This window comes from Tachyglossus aculeatus, chromosome 16, assembly GCF_015852505.1.
Source record: "Tachyglossus aculeatus isolate mTacAcu1 chromosome 16, mTacAcu1.pri, whole genome shotgun sequence".
In the NCBI taxonomy this organism is placed as follows: domain Eukaryota; kingdom Metazoa; phylum Chordata; class Mammalia; order Monotremata; family Tachyglossidae; genus Tachyglossus; species Tachyglossus aculeatus.
The window spans coordinates 12,861,221-12,883,413 of NC_052081.1; the positions used below are offsets into that span (position 1 = coordinate 12,861,221).

Sequence of the window (22,193 nt, forward strand, 5' to 3'; positions counted from 1 at the left end):
GAGGAGAAGCAGCAATGGTGGATTGGCTGAGGAAGAGGGGGGTGGGAGTGAGGAAGACTCTTAGCTACAGCAATAAACAGGGTGAAGGAGTAGCAGCAGGCAAAGCTAGGCAAGGCCCTCAGCCTGGAGCAGGATTTAGGAGCCCAGGACACCCAAGGAACTAGTCCACAGCCCCACAGCCTCAAGCCTTGGCTAGCATTTTCAAGATTCATCATGTTGAATCCCATTTCATGGATTGAAAACGAACCTGGGAACACAATTACAGTTCAACAGGGGGCATTGTTCTGATTTTTTTAATGTTTTTCCACCTGCTTTCCAGTTTCCTGAGAAGAAACAATTTAAATAAAATATTTCCCCATAGCATTACTATCTTCTCAATTACGATTTCTGAGAACTTAAACATTCAGGCTTTGAATAACAAAAAGGAGAAAACACCTCACACATCTTCAAAAGAATCTCTCCTTTTGGATGTGTTGAAGTGTTTGGTTTGGAATTGGTCTTCCCAAAGAGGACACTTTGTTTCTGGCAATTAGCCATGTCGCCTTCCATAAAATTCACCATTTGAATTTTATACAATGCAAAAGCCCAGCTACAGTGCATTAGAACTAATTGCTGACTCTCCACCAGAGTGTCAGGCAACCACTAGTGTTCCATTTGTGTTACTATGTTAGGAACATTCAAATTCCCAGTTTTAAAGAGTTTTTGAAATCAAAAAGAGAACTTCTGTAGATTTTTTTTCTATTCCTAGTCTTACATGATCTGATAGATTTCAGTGTCTCTAGGATGTGAGTGACTTTAAGTAATCAAACTGGAACCTGCTTTTTGTTAGTAGGTATTTTCTTTCATTAGCCTACAGTAGGCCTTCTTTCGTGTAAAGTTCTTTCTTTAGCATTGTATTAGATTTTTTAAAGTGTCTCCAATTGTCAGATGAAAATAGGGAGGAAAGAAGTTTTAGTCAACAAATACTGCAAATCAGGTAAAGTAAATTTAGTCTTGATAGGCCAAATTGCCTCCACTGCATTAACTCCAATATTTTTTTCAAGTAGACCCAGCCTTAAACTGAAGCTATGAAAAAGTTAATAACAATAAACCTCCTATTTCTGGACCTTACAAACAATCTAAGAACAGGCTGGAATCCATTTCCATGTTTTTTCCATGTTAAAATCAGGGGAACTCTATTGTTCACAACAAAGCATGTTGCCACTTCAATTTTCACACTACCTGAGGAGGTTTAAAACCATTCCAGCCTCTTTTATTCTAAATTTCTTTTCTGAGCTTGAGGGATTGGAGTTATCTTCCAGACTTTCCCCAAACCCCTGCCTCTCATGGTAACTAGCTCTCCTCTTGGATTTTATGCTCTCTAGACTGTATATGTGGAGAAGCCTGTTGTTGGGTAGAGACCATCTCTATACTTGTACTTGTACAATTTGTACTTCCCAATCACTTAGTACAGTGCTCTGCACACAGTAAGCACTAAATAATTAAGTGATTGATTGAATGAATGAATGAATGAATGAGAATCAGGGGTTCTCCCTGAGTTCTGCTCCTAGTGTGCCCTTTAACCTGAATTTTCACAAGGAAGGTGTGTTTTCAGACTTGTCTGCTGGGTGACTTTGGGAAAGTCACAACTTTTCTGTGCCTCAGTTCCATCATCTGCAAAATGGGGATTCAACACTTGTTCTCCCTCCTATTTAGACTGTGAGCCCCATGTGGGACCTGATTATCTTATATCTACCCCCACACTTTGTACAATGCTTGGCATGGAGTGAGTGCTTAACAAATATTGCTATTAATAATAATAATTATTATTTTGAACCAGTATCATTTCTGACGGCACCTTTCCTTGGTTCCACTCTCCATATGACCAAATGAGTTGTTACTATCCACAGGGAGAGTGCTGTGCCCACAGGGGAGTATCTGTAGAGCCAAGTACCACTCATCCCTACTCCTGAATTTCTCCCAGCAACTGGGCATCAACCCACCCACTTGCTTGACAGACTGCACCATTTGTGGCCAGTTTTCGTGCCCTAATTCTGCCTCCACTCCTGCAGGTTTGGTTGGAGAGGATTCTTTTCTCTCTTGGCTCTCTTTCTTGGTGCTCTCTCTCTCTCTCTCATAATTCTTCTCTTCCCATAGCACAGCAACTGCCTGGTGCTTCAGTGGGAAAAGAAAGAGGGAAAGCCTGATGGAGATGGGAGAGGAACCTGGACAGAGAAGGGAGAGAACAAAATGGAGAATGAGGAAGTGTTATACAAGGTCTTCTTAGACTCAGGAGAAATTGATGCACCTACAGGATGAGATGTTGATCCACATGGAGGATGGATGAGAGTGGGAGGAGAAAGACCAAGGGAATTTTATATTTTGCACATTAGAAAATAAGAGACTAATCCACTTTTTTCTTTTTCTGATGAAGAAAAAGGGGAAGGGATAGATGTGAAGTGTCAATCATCCATACTACAGCACTAATCAGGAATCAGGCCTGAGGAGGCAGCCTTTTAAGAAAAGGAGGGGGGTTTTGAGGAGCCCAAGGAAGACTTTCTGCTGATTTATATAAATCATGGCCAAAGAACTCATTGGTAATCCCCTCTTATTTAGTTGAAAACTAGACTCTTTGCATATGCTCTCATAACATTTGTGTTTCTTGGGCAAATGCCATTTCCTCAATTTCTTTGTCAGTAAAATGGGGACAAGAATAATGACCCCTCAAAGATGAGAAGAATAACTAATATAAATAACTACTCAGTTCTTTGTTCTATTGGTGCTTGATAGAAATGGGCTGTAGCATGAGAGAATTCGTGCTCTCAATGCATGCTATTAAGAGCATTTAGCTCAAATTTCCTGTGTTTTTAAACTTTCAAGCTTCTTGCAACTGAAGTAGTACTTTTGAGAATGTTAATATACTTTTTATCGATGGATTTTTTAAAAAAACAAATTTTAAAACATAGAATAATTGCCAACAAGCATGGCAGATAAAAATACAATACTATTTTCCTGAAGATAATAAAGCAAATGAATATTTAGGACTCTCATTCAGCAGAAAGCACCCTTCTAAAGAAACTGGAGAATGAATATAACATGTTTAATGAATCAGAAGATTTATAAAGACCTTCAGAGGTCATCTAGGCCATTCCCTTGTCTCCAGACTATGGATACTCTCAATTTTTTAGACTCTCCAAGGAAGGAGATGCCATAACCCTCTTTATGGCATCTGTTCCAGGGCTTATCAAGACTTGCTGCCAGAAAGTTCTTCCCTAAGTCTCAGCTAAATCCTTCATGCTGTAGCTGGTAAATGCCACTGATTGATTGATTTATCCTGAGAAGAGCTTGGGAACAACTGGTGCCCATCCTCTAGAGAATAACCTGCATTTATAAGTCAGGGTTCAGTTCCTAGGTTCAGTTAGAGACATGGCAGAGCAGGCGGCCCCTGAAGAGAAAACGGTTGTCATCCAAAGGGAACATTCTCAGTCTGCTCTAGCCAAGAAGGCTGGAACCTACCTAACTTGAATGAGGGAAGGGAAAGATGAGAAGGGGCAACAGGGAGAAGGGGAAGAGGCAGAGAGCAAGAAAGAAATTCATAGAAATTGCAGATGAAGAGAACTCGGGGCCCTGCAAGACAACTGAAAAAAACCAGCTGAGCATTTGCGGATGGCGGAAAGGACCTCATGACTCCCAGGGTGGCACACTGGCTAAACACAATCATTCAGGAGATCCGAGCATTTCACCAACATGAAACGTTATCAACAACAAATCCTAGCACAATCCATATTTAGGCTTTGAATATGCACACAGTGGGAGCGCTGCTGCTGCAACGGGGATTGGATAGGCTGACGGTATTGTTTTCCACCGTTTATCTGGGTCCCAATATCAATGCAGATTTTTGTTTGTTTTAAACCTAAAACTTGGAAACCGAGGCAAGTTCTGTGAAAATGCACCAAAATTCAGTGAGGACTTCCAAAAGCCATTTTAACGTATTTGTTGCACCATCCACGGTTTGGATAGGTGACCTACAGAATGTCATTTACCCCAACAGGGGTTCTCCGGGAGGTGAAGCCCAGAGAGGGTGGCAGAGGAGGGAGCGGGAGGGGGAGGAAGCCATATGACGCTCCTCTTCCCCCTTCACGCGCTTTGGTTGTTTGCCAGCGCACAGTCCCTTGGGCCCAGCACTGAAGATCTCACCCAGGAGCCGTTTTGTCTCTGAATAAATCAAATTAAACGAGGGACTAGAGCTGGAGAGGGAGGCCAGTCAATCTCTGGGGGAGCTCTAAATTCACTATCTAGGCTACCTCTCCTATCCGGCTTTCTCCTTTTCTGGATGAAGGGGAGTCTGAACGTCTTTTTCTCCGGAGAAGTGGGTGTCTAGCCGAGGTCCCCAAGTCTATGAGTGTAATGTTGAGTTTTCACTAGGCCCTTGGAAAACACACACACACACACACACACACACACACACACACGTGTCTTTATTCACACGTATCCACAGGCCCCTGTGTGATGTGTCTTTATTCACACGTATCCACAGGCCTCTGTTCTCTCTCTCTCTCTCTCTCTCTCTCTCACACACACACACACACACACACACACACACACACACACACACACATATTTCCCAAACACGCTGGGGGTCCGAAATGCCGCATGGGCAGCCGACTCCGGCCGGGGGGAGGGAGGGGGGGAATCTCCCCCTCTCTGCCTTTCAGCACCCGCAGCTTTGGCTAGCGACTCCCTGGTCCTCCATCCTCCACCTATTATTAGTAGTAGTATTATATAATCATAATAATCGTATTTATGGAGCGCTTGCCGTGTGCAGAGCACGGTGCTAAGCGCTTGGGAGAGTACCTGCCTCCTGCCTGTGGACCCCCAACCCTCTGGCCCCCCAGCTTGCCTTGGTGGGGGCCCCGGTGGGCCCCCACCCCAGCCGGACCCCCCATTAAATCCGATGGAATTAAGCGCATCCCCCTCCCTCCGGGCCAGGCCTCAGGTCGCGACACGCCCAGATGGCGACACCGGTCCCCAGCCCCCTCCCTCCCTCCACATCCCTCCATCTGTTCAGCAGCAGCAGCGACCCCGAAGCAACGGCCTTCCTCTGCCAAGCCCCGGGCACCCTGCAAGTGGGAGGGCAGGAGCCCCCCCCCCCCCCACCTTGCCCCCCACCCGACAGGCCGCATCGCCGCTCACCGAACATCTGAATGTGGCCCTTGGTGATGGGGTTGAAGCTGCCGCAGGCCAGCAGGATAACGTGGGTCTTGGTGGTTTCGGTCATGGCTGGCCTCGGCCCTCCCTCCCTGTCTCCCTGGCTGGCCGGCTCCTGCGAACGCCTCTCCCCGCCCGGTGTCGATCGGTCTGCAGAGAGAAAGAAAGGCGAGGCTCCCGTCCTGGATACGGTGGCATCCAGGGAGCTCTGCTACACGCAAATCGCGTCACTGCCCTCCCCTTAACGCTTCACGGCCCGGGAAAACTGCACCTGGCCTTACAACATTGCCTCCTCCTCTCCCCGCCTCTCTTTCCCTCCCTTTGTCTTTCCTTTTCTCCTTCTATCTCTCTCTAGTTCTCTCTCTCTCTTTATTTCTCTCTCTAGTTCTCTCTCTCTCGTTCCCCCCTCCCACCTCATCCCTCCTTTCCCAGGACTACTGCGGGCATCCTTAACCCCATATTAAGGGGCCTACGTCTTCTGCCTGCCCCTATTTAATGGTCTCTTTCGACTCCACCAAAAATTGGGCCTGCCTCACCTTTTTTATCAGTCTCATTGGAAAGTGATTGGAGTGCAATGAATCAATCCCACACAGTCATTCTCTATCTCCCTCCCTCAGGTACCGTGAGCACCAGATCCATATTATTCGTCCTGGGGCCGGTTCTTCTTCTGCCTCCCAGCCCACTCTGTTCTCCCTGAAAATTCCAAACTATTGTGCAGATTCCCTTTCTGTCCTTTGCCTTTCTTCCACCTCTGCATCAAAGAGAAACTCCTTACCATCGATTTTAAAAAGCACTTAATCACCTCCCCACCACCCCCTTACATCCCTGATTTCCTACTAAGACCCAGCCGGTACACTTCCTACTCACTGTGCCTTCATCTCATCAATCTCTCTACTGACCCCCTCGCCCACATCCTGCCTCCGGCCTGCAACTCCCACCTACCCAACAGACGACCACTCTCCCCATCGTCAAAGCCTTATTAAAAACATTCGTCCTCCAAGAGGCCTTCCCCGACTTAGTCCTCACTTCCATTTCTCCCATTCCCTTCTGCATCACCATTGCACTTGAATTTGCACCCTTTATCCACCCATCCCTCAACCTCACAGCACTTATGTACATATCCATAATGTATTTGTATTAAGGTCTGTCTCCACTCTTGACTGTAAGCTTGTTGTGGGCAGGGAATGGGTCTACCAACTCTATTATATTGCACTCTCCCAAGGGCTTAGTACAGTGCTCTGCGCACAGTAAGCACTAAATAACTGCAATTGATTAATTGACTGATCCTGACTACAGGGGTATGGGTTGTGTATTTCTCTCCAAGTCTTTAAAACAATATAGACTCCTTGGTGGTTTCTGAGGGTTTTTTTCACTTTTCACATTTTTACTTAAAAATATAAGAAACCTGATTTTTTTTTCTAGTAGGCCTTATTGTGGACCCAAGAGTTGTGATCGGGGAACAAGAAAAATCATGCACTGCAATGACACCAAAACTGGATTAGAAACCTGTTATATTCTAACAACACAATCAGAAATTATTCCAATACAAAAGGGAAGTCTATTGTAACAGAGATGATCAAAAGAAAATCACCTGTTTCTCTTATGTTTCAAAGTTTATTGAACCCAATATAATAGCCTCTTTTTGACCTAGCTACTATTTTTAATCATCAGTGTTTATGAACATATCTGGCAACACAAACAGTGGGAGATTTCTTAATCAACATGTTCATATGAAAGTACCAAAGGTTTTATATTTTCCCACAAGATGACACAGAGAGAATCAGGTCCCAGTCACCAAGATGTCTTTTCAGAACTGGTATTATTAAACCAGATTTTCTAACTTCTTTTTAATAATTTTTTTTCAGTAAGAATTGAAGTATACAAACAAGTTATAAGTTGATGTGGTAGAGATACAGTGCTAACGCAGTCTCGCAAATAAGCTCAAAAATGTACTAGCCTGCTAAACTTTTCCCAGTGAGTGGGGCCGCAGACTCATGCTTCTTCTTGGGGTGGCAGAGTGGGAGGGAGCAGTGGGACCAAGAAGCTTCAATTTAGTTAAGAACCCATTTTTGATTGTGACCCTAATTGAATTGTCTTCTGCATCTGTCTCCCAACTGTCCATGACTGTGCCACATCATTTGAGGTTTTATTTCACCTCCGGGAAATTTCTGCCATCTAGCCTGCTTATGGTTACCCCATTTTGGTCCATTATAAGGACTGCCATTTGGTTATCCTGATTTCATTCCTTCTCCTGTCCCACCTAGTGAAAGTGGGAATGATGAGTTTTGATCCTAGGCTGGTGAACTTACTGTTCCAGGGCCTCGGTGTTTGTGATCCTGCCTTACCATTTGAAGCTAACTGGCCTTTTGGGGTAATAAAAGGATCAGAATTCAATCTATGCCCTTCCCTCCGTCCCCCAAGTTCCTCCTCCCCCCACCCCCCGGCCAACAGACAAAACATCTTAATGTACCCATTAGTCACAGTTGCTTGATGGAGTGAGGGAGGCAGGGTAACCAGGAACTTTCTGTGCCATAAATAAGAAGGTAATTATTGCATTCAGAATGGCAGAGAGAGTATCCTTTAGGCACGTCTAAGTTCTCAGTTGCTTCTCTCCACCTAAACTCTGTATTATCTAGCATCAAATCAGCAATGCAGAATCAGATGGAAACAATTACATTTTTATCAGTTTAGGTCACAAGATAATCTTCTGGTCCTTTCTTTAGAAGAAAACTTAAGAAGCACAGACGCCTAGCATATATATAGTTCTCTCATCTCTAGAGCTCAGTGGGTTGTTAAATATTTGTTTTATTTTCTGTTAATATTAGCAACATTCTGTGAAAACAGTTGTTGATTTATACAGACAAGCTCTCAGTAATCCTTGGGATTCTCCAGTTCTCTGAACTTATTCAATCCTTTCTCTCTCTTCCTTTCCACATCTCTTCAAAGAAATACATCTTCAAAGATAAATCTGAAAGTGATTGACAATCCAACTCACCCCATACAAGCACATTTTAATATCTTTGGACCTTATAAAGCCCAGAGTTAAATAGGCTATATCTCATGAGTTCAGCACAAATGTCTCAGGTTTAACATTTATATAGTCACAAATTATATTTTTTTAAAAACACCTAAATGTATCAATTGTAGCAATAACAATGTTTTATGTCACAAAGATAGCAGATACAAAAGTACACAGTATTTTATGAACATTAACAATAACAGTAACAATACACTATAAATGTAATGTACTCTTCCAACTGAATCTAACCGCTTTATAGACATTATCTAATTCATGTTCCCAGCATGGCTCTGAGACAAAACCAGATAGGTATTTTTAATCCCCTTGCAAACAAGAAACAGACCAGGGGAGCAAATTACTTTCTCAAGATTCAGGAGCAAGAGTAAATAAGCCTTCAGAAGATCCAAGAAGCCTAGCTCCCAGACCTGTGATTTCTTTTTGGACCATATCGACTCTCTTGAACTATTATAATTTCACCACCATTGGCATCTTCTTTTACTACAAAGGACAGTGTGTATGTGTGAGTGTGTGAGTGTCTGTGTGTATGTGTGTGTGTGTGTGTGTGTGTGTGTGTGCCCAGTGCACACTGGGATCGTGCTCTGCAGATGAATTATTCAGAGGCTGGTGATCCAGTTTGAGGAATATTCAAATTCTTAGCTTTTTCCTCTTTCTGACCATTAATTGCTCATTAGCTCCATCCCAGGAGGAGAACTAAGGGAAAGGAAAGTAGGTGAAACAGAAATCATGTGACTTTTCTTCTGTGAGCATTTATGATCAATGACTGCGTGGAGGAGGATGGGGAGGAAGCTGAAGCTATTAGCCTATATGAAGTTGCCCGCTGTTGGGTAGGGACCGTCTCTGCACACAGTAAGCGCTCAATAAATAGGATTGAATGAATGAATGAATGAATGAAGTTTGTGTAATTAAGAGATTTTTAAGAAAGAAAATGAAAATGGAATATAGAGTCTTTTTCAACAGGTCAGGTCAGCACCTTTCCTTTCAAATAAAAAACCCTGCCCACTCTCCCCAGCCATTTAACTCCCAAGATTACGGATGAGGATTTTGTGCAAATCAAACTCCACATCTGCAGACTCAAAGCTATTGGAAGTTTAAGAAATACTGACATCACCTGGGCTATGATGACTCTGAGGGAGTCCTTAACTGGGGTTCGGGACAGTGAAAGTTAAAGAAAAACCCCCAAAAAACAAAAACCTCTGATCTTAAAGATTTTAATATGGTTCTAAAAGGATTGTGGATACAAGGTAGTCTCAGAGAAATAGCCTATAGGCAGATGGGATGTTTTCTTGGGAGTGAGAACAGCCTTCTTTTGATTAATTATCTGTTAGGTGGCCCTGTACAGGTATATTCCACAATACAGCTGGATTACAGTCCTCTAAACTGCGGCTTTATTGTGGGGTCCATTTTCCCATAGAATACAGGCAGTTACTTGGGATCATTCCAAAATCAACCCCAACATAATGGCTGAGCTCTACAGTTCAGTAAAAATTCACTGTAAATTCCTCGCCACTACTTCCCCATAACTCGTCTCTTGCTCTTCCCCTATTCCGAGAGGCTTTCCTGGCTCCCCTGCACCCAGAACTTGACCCTTCTCTCCCAGTTAAAAACCAACAATGTGTGCTGTGACCTGTTCAAGCTGAGTTGCGGCCACAAGCAGAAGGGACCTAGGAATTGGTCATCGATTCATCCCACCTGGGCCCCTCCTGATGGTTGGACCCCTGGGTCTTGTCCCCACCTCCTTTTCCTTCAGTGGCAGGGAGCAGTCCCCGTCTGACCTGTCTGTCTTTCTCTCACCCCTCTCTGTCTGACTCCAGCTTCCTTCCCACCAGTCGTGCGTGCCCCAGTCCCGAGGTCTCAGCAGCTGCCTCGCAGACCTGACTCCTGTGACTCCCTCGAGTCACAGGCCACCACTAGAGGAAGGGAGGCAGGAAAATGTTACCAGGATCTCAGCTAGAACCCTCCCAATAACCTAAATAAAACCTGTGTCCATTGCCATATCCTGGGTGCAAATGCCGAGCACCTACATGTTTTGAGCTCCCTCAGGGCCTCCCTCAGACCTCTCCTACTCCAGCCCTGCCAGCACGCTTTGCTTCTCTAATTCCAACCTTCTCACGGTATCTCAGTCTCATCTATCTCACCACTGACCTCTCGCCCACGTCCTCCCTCTGGCCTAGAACTCCCTCCCTCTTCCTATCTGGCAGATAATTACTCTCCCCTCCTTCAAAGCCTTATTGAAGGCACATCTCCTCCAAGAAGCCTTCCCTGACTAAACCCTCCTTTTCTTTTCTCCCACCCCCTTCAGTGTCACCTTGGCTAACTGCTTCCTTTATTCATCTCCCCTTCCAGCCCCACAGCACTTACGTACATATCTGTAGTTTTATTTATAGTAATGTCTGTCTTCCCCTCTAGACCGTAAGCTCACTGTGGGCAGGGAATGTGTCTGTTCTATTGTTTCCCAAGCGCTTAGTCCACTGCTGTGCACACAGTAAGCGCTCAATAAATCCGATTGATCGACCTCTGCATCTGCCCCTGGGGCCCTCAGGAACTCTAATCCCTGAAGTGGTGAGGCTGATATCCCCTCACCCCCACCTCCCTCCACCAGCAGAGAACGGCTCTGGGCTTGTTGTTTTTCCCAACACCCTCTAGCTGATTCCCACTTTCTCCCCTTACTCCCTGCCTGCACCTCCCTCCCCTGTTCCTTGGAAAACGGAGCCCAGCTGTCTCTGGCATCACTGCCTCCAGCAGAGTGGTCAGCCATCCCTCCACCCCCATCACCATGGACACTGGCAGCAGCATCCACTTTGCGGAGACGATGAGCCAGAGCCGTTTATCACGGCCAGCCGGGATCCTCCACGGGGGTGAGGGGAATGGGGACGTGTGCCCCAATGCACCAGAGGCCGTGGAGCTCTTGGGAGACCCAGAGGCCCCTGAAGAAGTCCCAGCAGCCTGAATAGGACCCTGGGTGGTGACTGCTGAGATCAGTTACCTGGGTGTGCGTGGTTGGCGGGACCCAGGTGGAGCTGGACAGGAAGTGGCAAGAAGGGAGGTAGCCGGGTCAAACCAAACTGATTTCCTGCTGGGAAAGGGGCAAGGAGCATCCTCTGAAATGGATGTGCCAAGCTACTGTTCCCTAGTGGATACAGCATGGGCCTGGGTGTCAGAAGGACTCGGGTTCTAATCATGGCTCCACCACTTGTCTGCTGTGTGCTTGGGCAAGACACGTCACTTCTCTGTGCCTCACTTCCCTCACTTCCCTCACTTCCCTCATCAGCCTTCTCTCTGATCTCCCATCCTCGTGTCTCTCTCCACTTCAGTCCATACTTCATGCTGCTGCCTGGATTATCTTTGTCCAGAAATGCTCCGGGCATATTACTCCCCTCCTTAAAAATCTCCAGTGGCTACCAATCAATCTGCGCATCAGGCAGAAACTCCTCACCCTGGGCTTCAAGGCTGTCCATCACCTCGCCCCCTCCTACCTCACCTCCCTTTTCTCCTTCTACAGCCCAGCCTGCACCCTCCACTCCTTCGCCGCTAATCTCCTCACCGTACCTCGTTCTCGCCTGTCCCGCCATCAACCCCCAGCCCACATCATCCCCCGGGCCTGGAATGCCTTCCCTCTGCCCATCCGCCAAGCTAGCTCTCTTCCTCCCTTCAAGGCCCTGCTGAGAGCTCACCTCCTCCAGGAGGCCTTCCCAGACTGAGCCCCTTCCTTCCTCTCCCCCTCGTCCCCCTCTCCATCCCCCCATCTTACCTCCTTCCCTTCCCCACAGCACCTGTATATATGTATATATGTTTGTACATATTTATTACTCTATTTATTTATTTATTTATTTATTTTACTTGTACATATCTATTCTATTTATTTTATTTTGTTAGTGTGTTTGGTTTTGTTCTCTGTCTCCCCCTTTTAGACTGTGAGCCCACTGTTGGGTAGGGACTGTCTCTATATGTTGCCAATTTGTACTTCCCAAGCGCTTAGTACAGTGCTCTGCACATAGTAAGCGCTCAATAAATACGATTGATGATGATGATGATGATGATCTGCAAAATGAGGGTTAAGACCGGGAGCCCCAAGTGGGACAGGGACGGTGTCCAACTTGATTAGCTTGTGTCTACCCCAGCGCTCAGTACAGTGCCTGGCACACAGTAAGAACTTAACAGATATCATTAAAAAGTGACATATCATGGTGGAAAAACAGTGATGCCGAATATATCATTGGGAAGGGTAAAGGGCAATTTAGGTGAGAACAGAGGCATTCGACTGAACTACCTTGTTTATTCTGAGGACCTTTCAAAATCAGATATTCTCAAGAAGAAATAATACTAATAATAATTCTTGGAAGTGAATGAACTAATAACTGGTGTTCTGATTTGGTTTAAAACAATGTTGGTTGTCTAGTGAGCTCCAACAAGGCATGGTTTATTTCAAAGTAAAAAGACTGAAAAAACAAATCAAACAGTATAAGGATCCTAGAGTTGAAGGGGCCTTGGGCCATCTAACCTCGATCCCCCTTCTGGCTAGGATCAATCCTACCTAAACCAGTGTCATTCTTGAGGCCCTTCATGAGTTCCTGGTTAATTATAGATTTATCCTGAAGGAACGGGGAAACAGGAACTGGTTGAAAACTCCCTATAGACCTGGAAATCTGAGTTCTATCTACTCGAGTTCAGAACCAAATTTGACTTTCACATAAGCTTGACAGAAAATTAATCTTAACTCCCTTGTGCAGTTGATTGCCTTCTGTAACAGCTGTGCCACTGCTGCCAGAATTCCCTGAAAATTGATGGCAATATGTGGCCCTCCTCCAAGTGTTGGCAGTTCAGAAGATGCATGGTGTAGCCAAGGGATTATTAGAGTAGAGATAAATGAAATACTGGAAATTCCCCAGGACCCAGAATTAGAGCACCTAGAGAACTCTAATTGAGATCAATCAATCAATCAATTGTATTTATTGAGCACTTACTGTGTGCAGAGCACTGTACTAAGCGCTTGGGAAGTACAAGTTGGCAACATATATCGCAGTCATTCATTCATTCATTCAATTGTATTTACTGAGTACTTACTGTGTGCAGAGCACTGTACGAAGCGCTTGGAAACTACAATTAAGCAATTAAGGGAGACAGTCCCTGCCCGCACAGGGCTTACAGTCTAGAAGGGGGAAGACAGACATAAAGCAAGTAAACAGGCATCAATATAAATAAATAAAATTATAGATATGTACACATCAAAACAAGTATACAGGCATCAATATAAAGAAATGGAATTATACATATATACATAAATGCATAGGTGCTGTGTGGTGGGGAGAGGAGGGAAGAGCAAAGGGAGTGAGTTGAGGTGATGCGGGCGGGAGGGGAAGCTGAGGAAAGTAGGGGGCTTAGTCTGGGAAGGCCTCTTGGAGGAGGTGAGCCTTCAGTATGTTTTAAGTAAAAGGAAAAGGAGTCCCCAAATTAACCCAGGAATCCAGAAGTTTTCAGGTCCTTCCAGTATGGGCAGCCCAGAGAAGGAAGAGAAGCCGACAGCATTGTAGTTTGGCCATCTTACACGCTTAAGCTTTGAGACGGAGATCGTCCCCCTCTCCATCCCCCCCATCTTACCTCCTTCCCTTCCCCACAGCACCTGTATATATGTATATATGTTTGTACATATTTATTACTCTATTTATTTATTTATTTATTTATTTTACTTGTACATATCTATTCTATTTATTGTATTTTGTTAGTATGTTTGATTTTGTTCTCTGTCTCCCCCTTTTAGACTGTGAGCCCACTGTTGGGTAGGGACTGTCTCTATATGTTGCCAATTTGTACTTCCCAAGCGCTTAGTACAGTGCTCTGCACATATTAAGCGCTCAAAAAATACGATTGATGATGATGCTGATATTCTGATATGGGAGACAGACATGAAAATACAGAATAATCAAAATACATACTTGACTGTACAATTAAATACATGTATAAACATCAGTCAATACACTTATTGAGCACCTCTGTGCAGAGCACTCTATTAAGCACTTGGTAGCATACATTAGTAGGAGCTTACGGCCTGGTGAGGGAGACAGACACTAAAATAAATTATAGGAGAGAATTAGCATGGCAGAGTGGATAGAGCACATGCCTGGGAGCCAGAAGCATCTGGGTTTTGCCACTTTTCTTCTGTGTGACCTTCTCTGGGCTGTGGTTACCTCATCTGTAAAATGGGGATTAAGTCTGTGAACCCTGTGTGGGACATGGCCTGCGTCCAACCTGATTAGCTTGTGTCTACGCCAGCACTTAGTAAGTACCTTGTCTGGCACATAGCAGTGCACAACAAATATCATTTTAAAAAATGATAGGTAGGGGGAAAACAAAAAGTGTATAAACATAGGGGCAGCAGTACAAAAGTAGGGGTGGAGAATGTGAGTATCCAAATGCTTAGGTGATGTGACAGTGCTGAGGTGGCAAGAGAGGGGAGAATAGAGTGATGATAGGAAAGATTAATCAGGGAAGGCCTCCTGGAGGAGATGTGGCTTTGAAGACCCTGACGATGGGGCGAGCAGGGTCTACCACATGTGAAGGGGAAGGAAGTTCTGGATAGAAAGGAGGGAGGGCAAGAGGTCATTCAATCGGTGCTATTGATCGAACGCTTACTGTATGCAGAGCCCCGTATTAAGCACTTGGGAGAGTACAATACAACAGAGTTTGTAGACATGCTCCGTGGCCACAGCGAGCTTAGAGTCTAGAAGTCAGTGGCACAGAGATGAGAAAAAGGCACAGTGAGAGCTGAGGATTGGTACAAATAAGTACACAAGTGATAGAGGTGGCTGATGGGTTAATGTGACTTGGGTTCCTGGGAATTAATCAGGGAAGGGCTGTGGAGGAGATGGGCTTTCAGTTGGACTTTAAATACGGAGAGCTCTGTCTCCCCCTTTTAGACTGTGAGCCCACTGTTGGGTAGGGACTGTCTCTATATGTTGCCAATTTGTACTTCCCAAGTGTTTAGTACAGTGCTCTGCACATAGTAAGCGCTCAATAAATACGATTGATGATGATGATGAGAGGGCTGTGGTTGATTGGATTGAGAGAGAGAGGGAGTTCCAAGCCAGAGGAACAATGTGAACAAGAGGTTGGGAGTGGGAGAAGCCTTTTATTTTTAAGGCCCCAACAATATCTTGAATGAGGTTCTAAAATTCCAGGTATACCGTTAGTATTTCTAATATCTATCTGTCACAAAACATATCTGGGTCATTTTATGAAGTCCAGTAAATTTTTCCACCGTTATTTTTATATACCAAAGCTCCCGGTATTGGGAGGATTATTAAAATAATGCTTATAAAAGGATCCACATTCCTTAGGGGGAAGTTGACCTAGAAATAGAAAGCAATGCTTTTATGATGACAAACAATGCCCCCTTTCTGATCTGTTTCCACCTAAGGGGGTGGGGGGCAGTCATGGCTGTGATGTAGTGATGGTTTTTGATCGTGTCATTTGAGTTCCTAGAGCATCATAAAGACAGACACCAAATAAAATCACCTCTAGACTATAATAGTTCACTGTGGGCAGGGAACGCATCTGCCAACTGTTGTACTCTCCCAAGTTCTTCGTACCAGTGCTCTGCACACAGTTATGAGCTCAATAAATGCCACTGCTTGATGAATCAAAGTGATGATTACAGTCCTTCATGGAGTGCTTATTGAAAATTCGGCAAATCCTCGTATTTTCCAAAACTTCACCACATCGCAGCTGAGATGTGAGTGACGTGAGGTGTGTCCGGCAAATTCAACCCAGGGATGGCAGACCATTTTGTGAAATGAAGGGTGTTTCAGTGCTTCACTAGATGGCTCTGTGCCTTCCTTGAATGTGAGTCAGCTGTGAGTCAGGTGAAAATCCGGACTCGGACCACTCGTGGGGATAAAGTGACAGGCTACTTTGGAAACCGGAGAGAGGCGCGATTCCGTTTTGGGGAATTGCTTTTGTGACTTAACTGGGCCTTAATTTCGTCGACCACCGGTTCAGTGAGAGGGCTTTTCTTCTGCTTTCCCAATCGCTCGCGTAGGGTTCCCAACTGTCCAAGTGGGATCACACGCCTTTCCACCTACCTTCTTTGCGGTGGACGTGAGGACTAGGGAAGGTAGCACTCAATAGTGAATGAGTGTGAGTGTGTGTGTGTGTGTGTTTGGGTGGGGGGCGAGGGGGGAGATAAGTGCACTTTTTATTTTATTGCATTTTCCTAACCGGGACTGCATTTCCAGGGTGAAATCTGTTTACGTTTGCCAAGTGTTGGGGGAATGCGCGGTTCAAAGACGCTTCCGTAGTCTATTTATCTGTAGAAGAGACTATCCCATTTCACCTAGATCCTTCTCCCTTTCCACTCTCCTCTCTTCCCACCCTCCCTCCCCTGCAGCACGTGGCATCGTTCCCTTCCTTTCCCACCCCTCAGGGGGCCAAGCTAAAGCTTTCCTCCGGCAGTCGACGAAGATCGCAGGCTATCGGGGCTTTTTGCCTTCAGTTTTGGGCAATGTCGAGCCCGCTGCTTCCTCTGCCCACCCCGAAGGATTCAGTGGGCCTGGTCCCAGAAGGGGGAGGGCAAAGGCAGGGGCATGGAGCGCTGGCCTACTCCATCCCCGCACTGTAATAGCCCCGCGGCAACCTTGATCGCTGGCCGAAGTGATGGGCTGGGACCCTTGACCCCTTTGCCCCCGCACAGAAGCTGGCTGGCTGTGGAACTCACCGGTTTATTGAGTGTTATTCATTCATTCAATCGTATTTATTGAGCGCGCTTGGAAAGTATAATTCGGCAACAGAAAGAGACAGTCCCTACCCACCAACGGGCTCACAGTCCAGAAGGGAGAGACAGGCAGCAAAACAGAACAAGGAGACAGGTGTCAGCACCATCAAAATAAACCTTTCTTCCCCAGTGCTTAAGTAAGGCGCTCTGCCCTCGAGAAGCACCCAATCAGTACGATCGATGGATCGATCGATGGACGGATTTTCGCCCCCTCCACCTGTCATTCAGTAAAAAAATAAATAAATAAAATAAAATAATGATGACATTTGTTAAGTGCTTACTCTGTGCAGAGCACTGTTCTAAGCACCGGGGGGGGGATACAAGGTGATCAAGTTGTCCCACGTGGGGCTCCCAGTCTTAATCCCCATTTTACAGATGAGGTAACTGAGGCTCAGAGAAGTTAAGTGACTTGCCCAAGGTCACACAGCAGCCATGTGACGGAGTCGGGATTCGAACCCATGACCTCGGACTCCAAAGCCCGTGCTCTTTCCACTGAGCCATGCTGCTTCAATACGCTGTTTAAATACGACTGAATTAATTCACCCACTGCTATTCTACTTATTTTATTTTGTTAATATGTTTGGTTTTGTTCTCTGTCTCCCCCTTCTAGACTGTGAGCCCACTGTTGGGTAGGGACTGTCTCTGTATGTTGCCAACTTGTACTTCCCAAGCGCTTAGTACAGTGCTCTGCACACAGTAAGCGCTCAATAAATATGATTGATTGATTGATTGATTTGTTGAGGGGCTCCTGGCTCGGTTGTGGGTGCATTGTGGAGCCTGGGGAATAATAATAATAATAATGATAATGATGATGGTATTTGTTAAACGCTTACTATATGCCAAGCACTCTTCTAAACGCTGGGGGTCCCACGTGGGACTCCCAGTCTTAATCCCCATTTTCCAGATGAGGGAACTGAGGTTCCCATATAGCTAGAATTCTATTTATTCTGACGTTTTTGACACCCGTCTACATGTTTTGTTTTGTTGTCTGTCTCCCCCTTCTAGACTGTGAGCCTGTTGTTGGGTAGAGACCCTCTCTACCTGTTGCCGACTTGCACTTCCCAAGTGCCTAGTCCGGTGCTCTGCACACAGTAAGCGCTCAATAAATACGATTGAATGAATGAATGAGGTCCAGAGAAGTGAAGGGACTCGCCCAAGGTCACCCAGGAGGCAAGTGGCAAGTGAGAAGCAGCGTGGCTCAGTGGCAGGAGCCCGGGCTTTGGAGTCAGAGGTCATGGGTTCAAATCCCTGCTCTGCCAATTGTCAGCTGTGTGACTTTGGGCAAGTCACTTCACTTCTCTGTGCCTCAGTTACCTCATCTGGAAAATGGGGATGAAGACTGTGAGCCCCCCGTGGGACAACCTGATTACCTTGTAACTTCCCCAGTGCTTAGAACAGTGCTTTGCACATAGTAAGCGCTTAATAAATGCCATTATTATTATTATTATTATTATTAAGTGGCAGAGGTGGAATTGGAACCCACATCCCGGGCCCGTGCTCTTGCCATTAAGCCATGCTGCTTCTCTAGGCAGTGGAGACCAGGACGCCGGGGTTCAGAGGCAACAATGCCCACCCCTCCGGGCACCGCCATGGGAGATGCTCAGCTCCCTCGGGCATCAGCAGTCCCGCCGCAGCCCCGGGACTGGTAGGGGGGACCATGGCACCCGCGGCAGGAGTTTCCAGGGAAGCAACGCGGCTTAGTGGAAAAAGCCCGGGTTTGGGAGTCAGAGGTCGTGGGTTCTAATCCCAGCTCCGCCACTTGTCTGCTGTGTGACCATGGGCAAGTCACTTCACTTCTCTGGGCCTCAGTTCCCTCATCTGGAAAACGGGGATTAAAAGACTGTGAGCCCCCCGTGGGACAACCTGATGACCTTGTATCCCCCCCAGCGCTTAGAACAGTGCTTGGCACATAGTAAGTGCTTAACAAATACCATTATTGTTATTATGCTAAACATATGCAGCATAGGCACACGGAGAAGCAGCGTGGCTCAGTGGAAAGAGCCTGGGCTTTGGAGTCAGAGGTTGTGGATTCAAATCCCTGCTCTGCCAATTGTAAGCTGGGTGACTTTGGGCAAGTCACTTAACTTCTCTGTGCCTCAGTTACCTCATCTGTAAAATGGGGATTAAGACTGTGAGCCCCCCGTGGGACAACCTGATCACCTTGTAACCTCCCCAGCGCTTAGAACAGTGCTTTGCACATAGTAAGCGCTTAACAAATGCCATCATTATTATTATTTTATGCATCGTGGGGGCCTTCCCAGACTGAGCCCCCTCCTTCCTCTCCCCCCCCACCCTTCCTCCTTCCCCTCCCCACAGCACCTGTATATACGTTTGTACTGATTTATTACTGCATTTATTTAACTTGTCCATAGTTACTATACTACTTATTTTATTTTGTTAATACGTTTCGTTTTGTTGTCTATCTCCCCCTTCTAGACTGTGAGCCCGTTGTTGGGTAGGGACCGTCTCTAGATGTTGCCAACCTGGAGTTCCCAAGCGCTTAGTCCATTCATTCATTCATTCCATCATATTTATTGAGCGCTGACTATGTGCAGAGCACTGTACTGAGCGCTTGGGAAGTACAAGCTGGCAACATCTAGAGACGGTCCCTACCCAACAGTGGGCTCACAGTCAGTGCTCTGCGCACAGTAAGCGCTCAATAAGTACGACTGAATGAATGAATTAAATGGGGGTGAGCCCCGCGTGGGACAACCTAGTGACCTTGTATCCCCCCATCATCATCATCATCATCAATCGTATTTATTGAGCGCTTACTATGTGCAGAGCACTGTACTAAGCGCTTGGGAAGTACAAATTGGCAACATATAGAGCCGGTCCCTACCCAACAGTGGGCTCACAGTCTAAAAGGGGGAGACAGAGAACAAAACCAAACATACTAACAAAATAAAATAAATAGAATAGATATGTACAAATAAAATAAATAAATAGAGTAAAAAATATGTACAAACATATATACATATATACAGCGCTTAGAACGGTGCTTGGCACATAGTAAGCGCCGAACAAATACCATTGTTATCATTATGTCCCTCCTTTCCCCCCGCCCGCCCGCCCGCCGGTTGCCATGGCGACGGAACCGCAGCCACTTGTCGCCACGGCAACGGCGCATCCCATTTCGGTTTTCTCCCGCGTTGGCCTCCCCTGCCCTCCGCGGGCACGCGCACGGGCACGCGCACGGGCACGGGCACGGGCACGGGCACACGCGGAGCTGGAGGAGGAAGGGGCGCCGTTCCCGGCGGGGCGGAGTGAAGGTGGGACGGGAAAGAGGATGCTATTCATTCATTCATTCATTCAATCAATCAATCGTATTTATTGAGCGCCTACTGTGGGCAGAGCACTGGACTAAGCGCTTGGGAAGTACAAGGCGGCAACGTAGAGAGACGGGCCCGACCCACCAGCGGGCTCACAGTCTAGAAGGGGGAGGCGGAGAACGAAACAAAACACAGTAACCAAATAAAATAAATAGGATAAATATGTACAAAGAAAATAGAGTAATAAATACGGACAAACATAGATACAGGTGCTGTGGGGAGGGGAAGGGGGTAAGGCGGGGGGGATGTGAGCCCACTGTTGGGTAGGGACCGTCTCTAGATGTTGCCACCTTGTACTTTCCAAGCGCTTAGTACAGTCCTCTGCACACAGTAAGCGCTCAACAAATACGATTGAATGAATGAATGAACTTGTACATCCCAAGCGCTTAGTACAGTGCTCTGCACACAGTAAGCGCTCAATAAATACGATTGAATGAATGAACTTGTACTTCCCAAGCGCTTCGTACAGTGCTCTGCACACAGTAAGTGCTCAAAAATACGATTGAATGAATGAACTTGTACTTCCCAAGCGCTTAGTACAGTGCTCTGCACACAGTAAGCGCTCAATAAATACGATTGAATGAATGAACTTGTACTTCCCAAGCGCTTAGTACAGGGCTCTGCACACAGTAAGCGCTCAACAAATACGATTGAATGAATGAACTTGTACTTCCCAAGTGCTTAGTACAGGGCTCTGCACACAGTAAGCGCTCAATAAATACGACTGACTGGCTGAATAAACTTGTACTTCCCAAGCGCTTAGTACAGGGCTCTGCACACAGTAAGCGCTCAATAAATACGATTGAATGAATGAACTTGTACTTCCCAAGCGCTTAGTACAGTGCTCTGCACACAGTAGGCGCTCCACAAATACGATTGAATGAATGGGGAGAGGGAGGAGGGGGCTCAGCCTGGGAAGGCCTCCTGGAGGAGGTGAGCTCTCAGTAGGGCTTTGAAGGGAGGAAGAGAGGTACGCTCTCAGAGGAGCTGCAGCGTGGCTCAGTGGAAAGAGCCCGGGCTTTGGAGTCAGAGGTCATAGGTTCAAATCCCGGCCCCGCCACTTGTCAGCTGGGTGACTTCGGGCAAGTCACTTCACTTCTCTGGGCCTCAGTTCCCTCATCTGTAAAATGGGGATTAAGACTGGGAGCCCCCTGTGGGACAACGCGATCACCTTGTAACCTCCCCAGTGCTTAGAATAGTGCTTTGCACATAGTAAGCGCTTAATAAATGCTATTATTATTAATCAATTAATCAATCGTATTTATTGAGCGCTTACTCTGTGTAGAGCACTGTACTAAGCGCTTGGGAAGTACAAGTTGGCAACATATAGAGACAGTCCCTACCCAACAGTGGGCTCGCAGTCTAAAAATTATTTAATTAATTATTACGCTGTTGAGGGTTACTCCCAACGGGCTGGGGACATATTTATTCTATTTTATTCTGTTAATAGGTTTTGTTTTGTTGTCTGTCTCCCCCTTCTAGACTGTGAGCCCGCCGCTGGGTAGGGACCGTCTCTCTATGTTGCCAACTCGGACTTCCCAAGCGCTTAGTCCGGCGCTCTGCACACAGCGCTCAATAAATACGATTGATTGATTGATTGATTGCTTGATTCTAGCCTGTGAGCCCACCGATGGGTAGGGACCGTCTCTCTACGTTGCCAACTCGGACTTCCCAAGCGCTTAGTCCAGCGCTCTGCACACAGTCAGCGCTCAATAAATATGATCGATTGATGATTGATTCTAGACTGTGAGCCCACCGTAGACTGTGAGCCCCCTGTTGGGTAGGGACCGTCTCTCTATGTCACCAACTCGGACTTCCCAAGCGCTTAGTCCAGCGCTCTGCGCACAGTCAGCGCTCAATAAATACGATC

General features: G+C 46.3%; 1 protein-coding gene across 1 annotated transcript in view; it reads right to left on the bottom strand.

The window, feature by feature from the left end:
• NMNAT2 (nicotinamide nucleotide adenylyltransferase 2) overlaps positions 1 to 5,364 on the bottom strand; it is an 85,660-nt gene extending 80,296 nt beyond the window's left edge. The window contains exon 1 of the mRNA XM_038758312.1: positions 5,173 to 5,364. Within this exon, the coding sequence (XP_038614240.1) occupies positions 5,173 to 5,257 (85 nt within the window). The 5' untranslated portion in view covers positions 5,258 to 5,364. The remainder of the gene's footprint in view (positions 1 to 5,172) is intronic.
• Between the last annotated feature and the right edge of the window lie 16,829 nt (positions 5,365 to 22,193).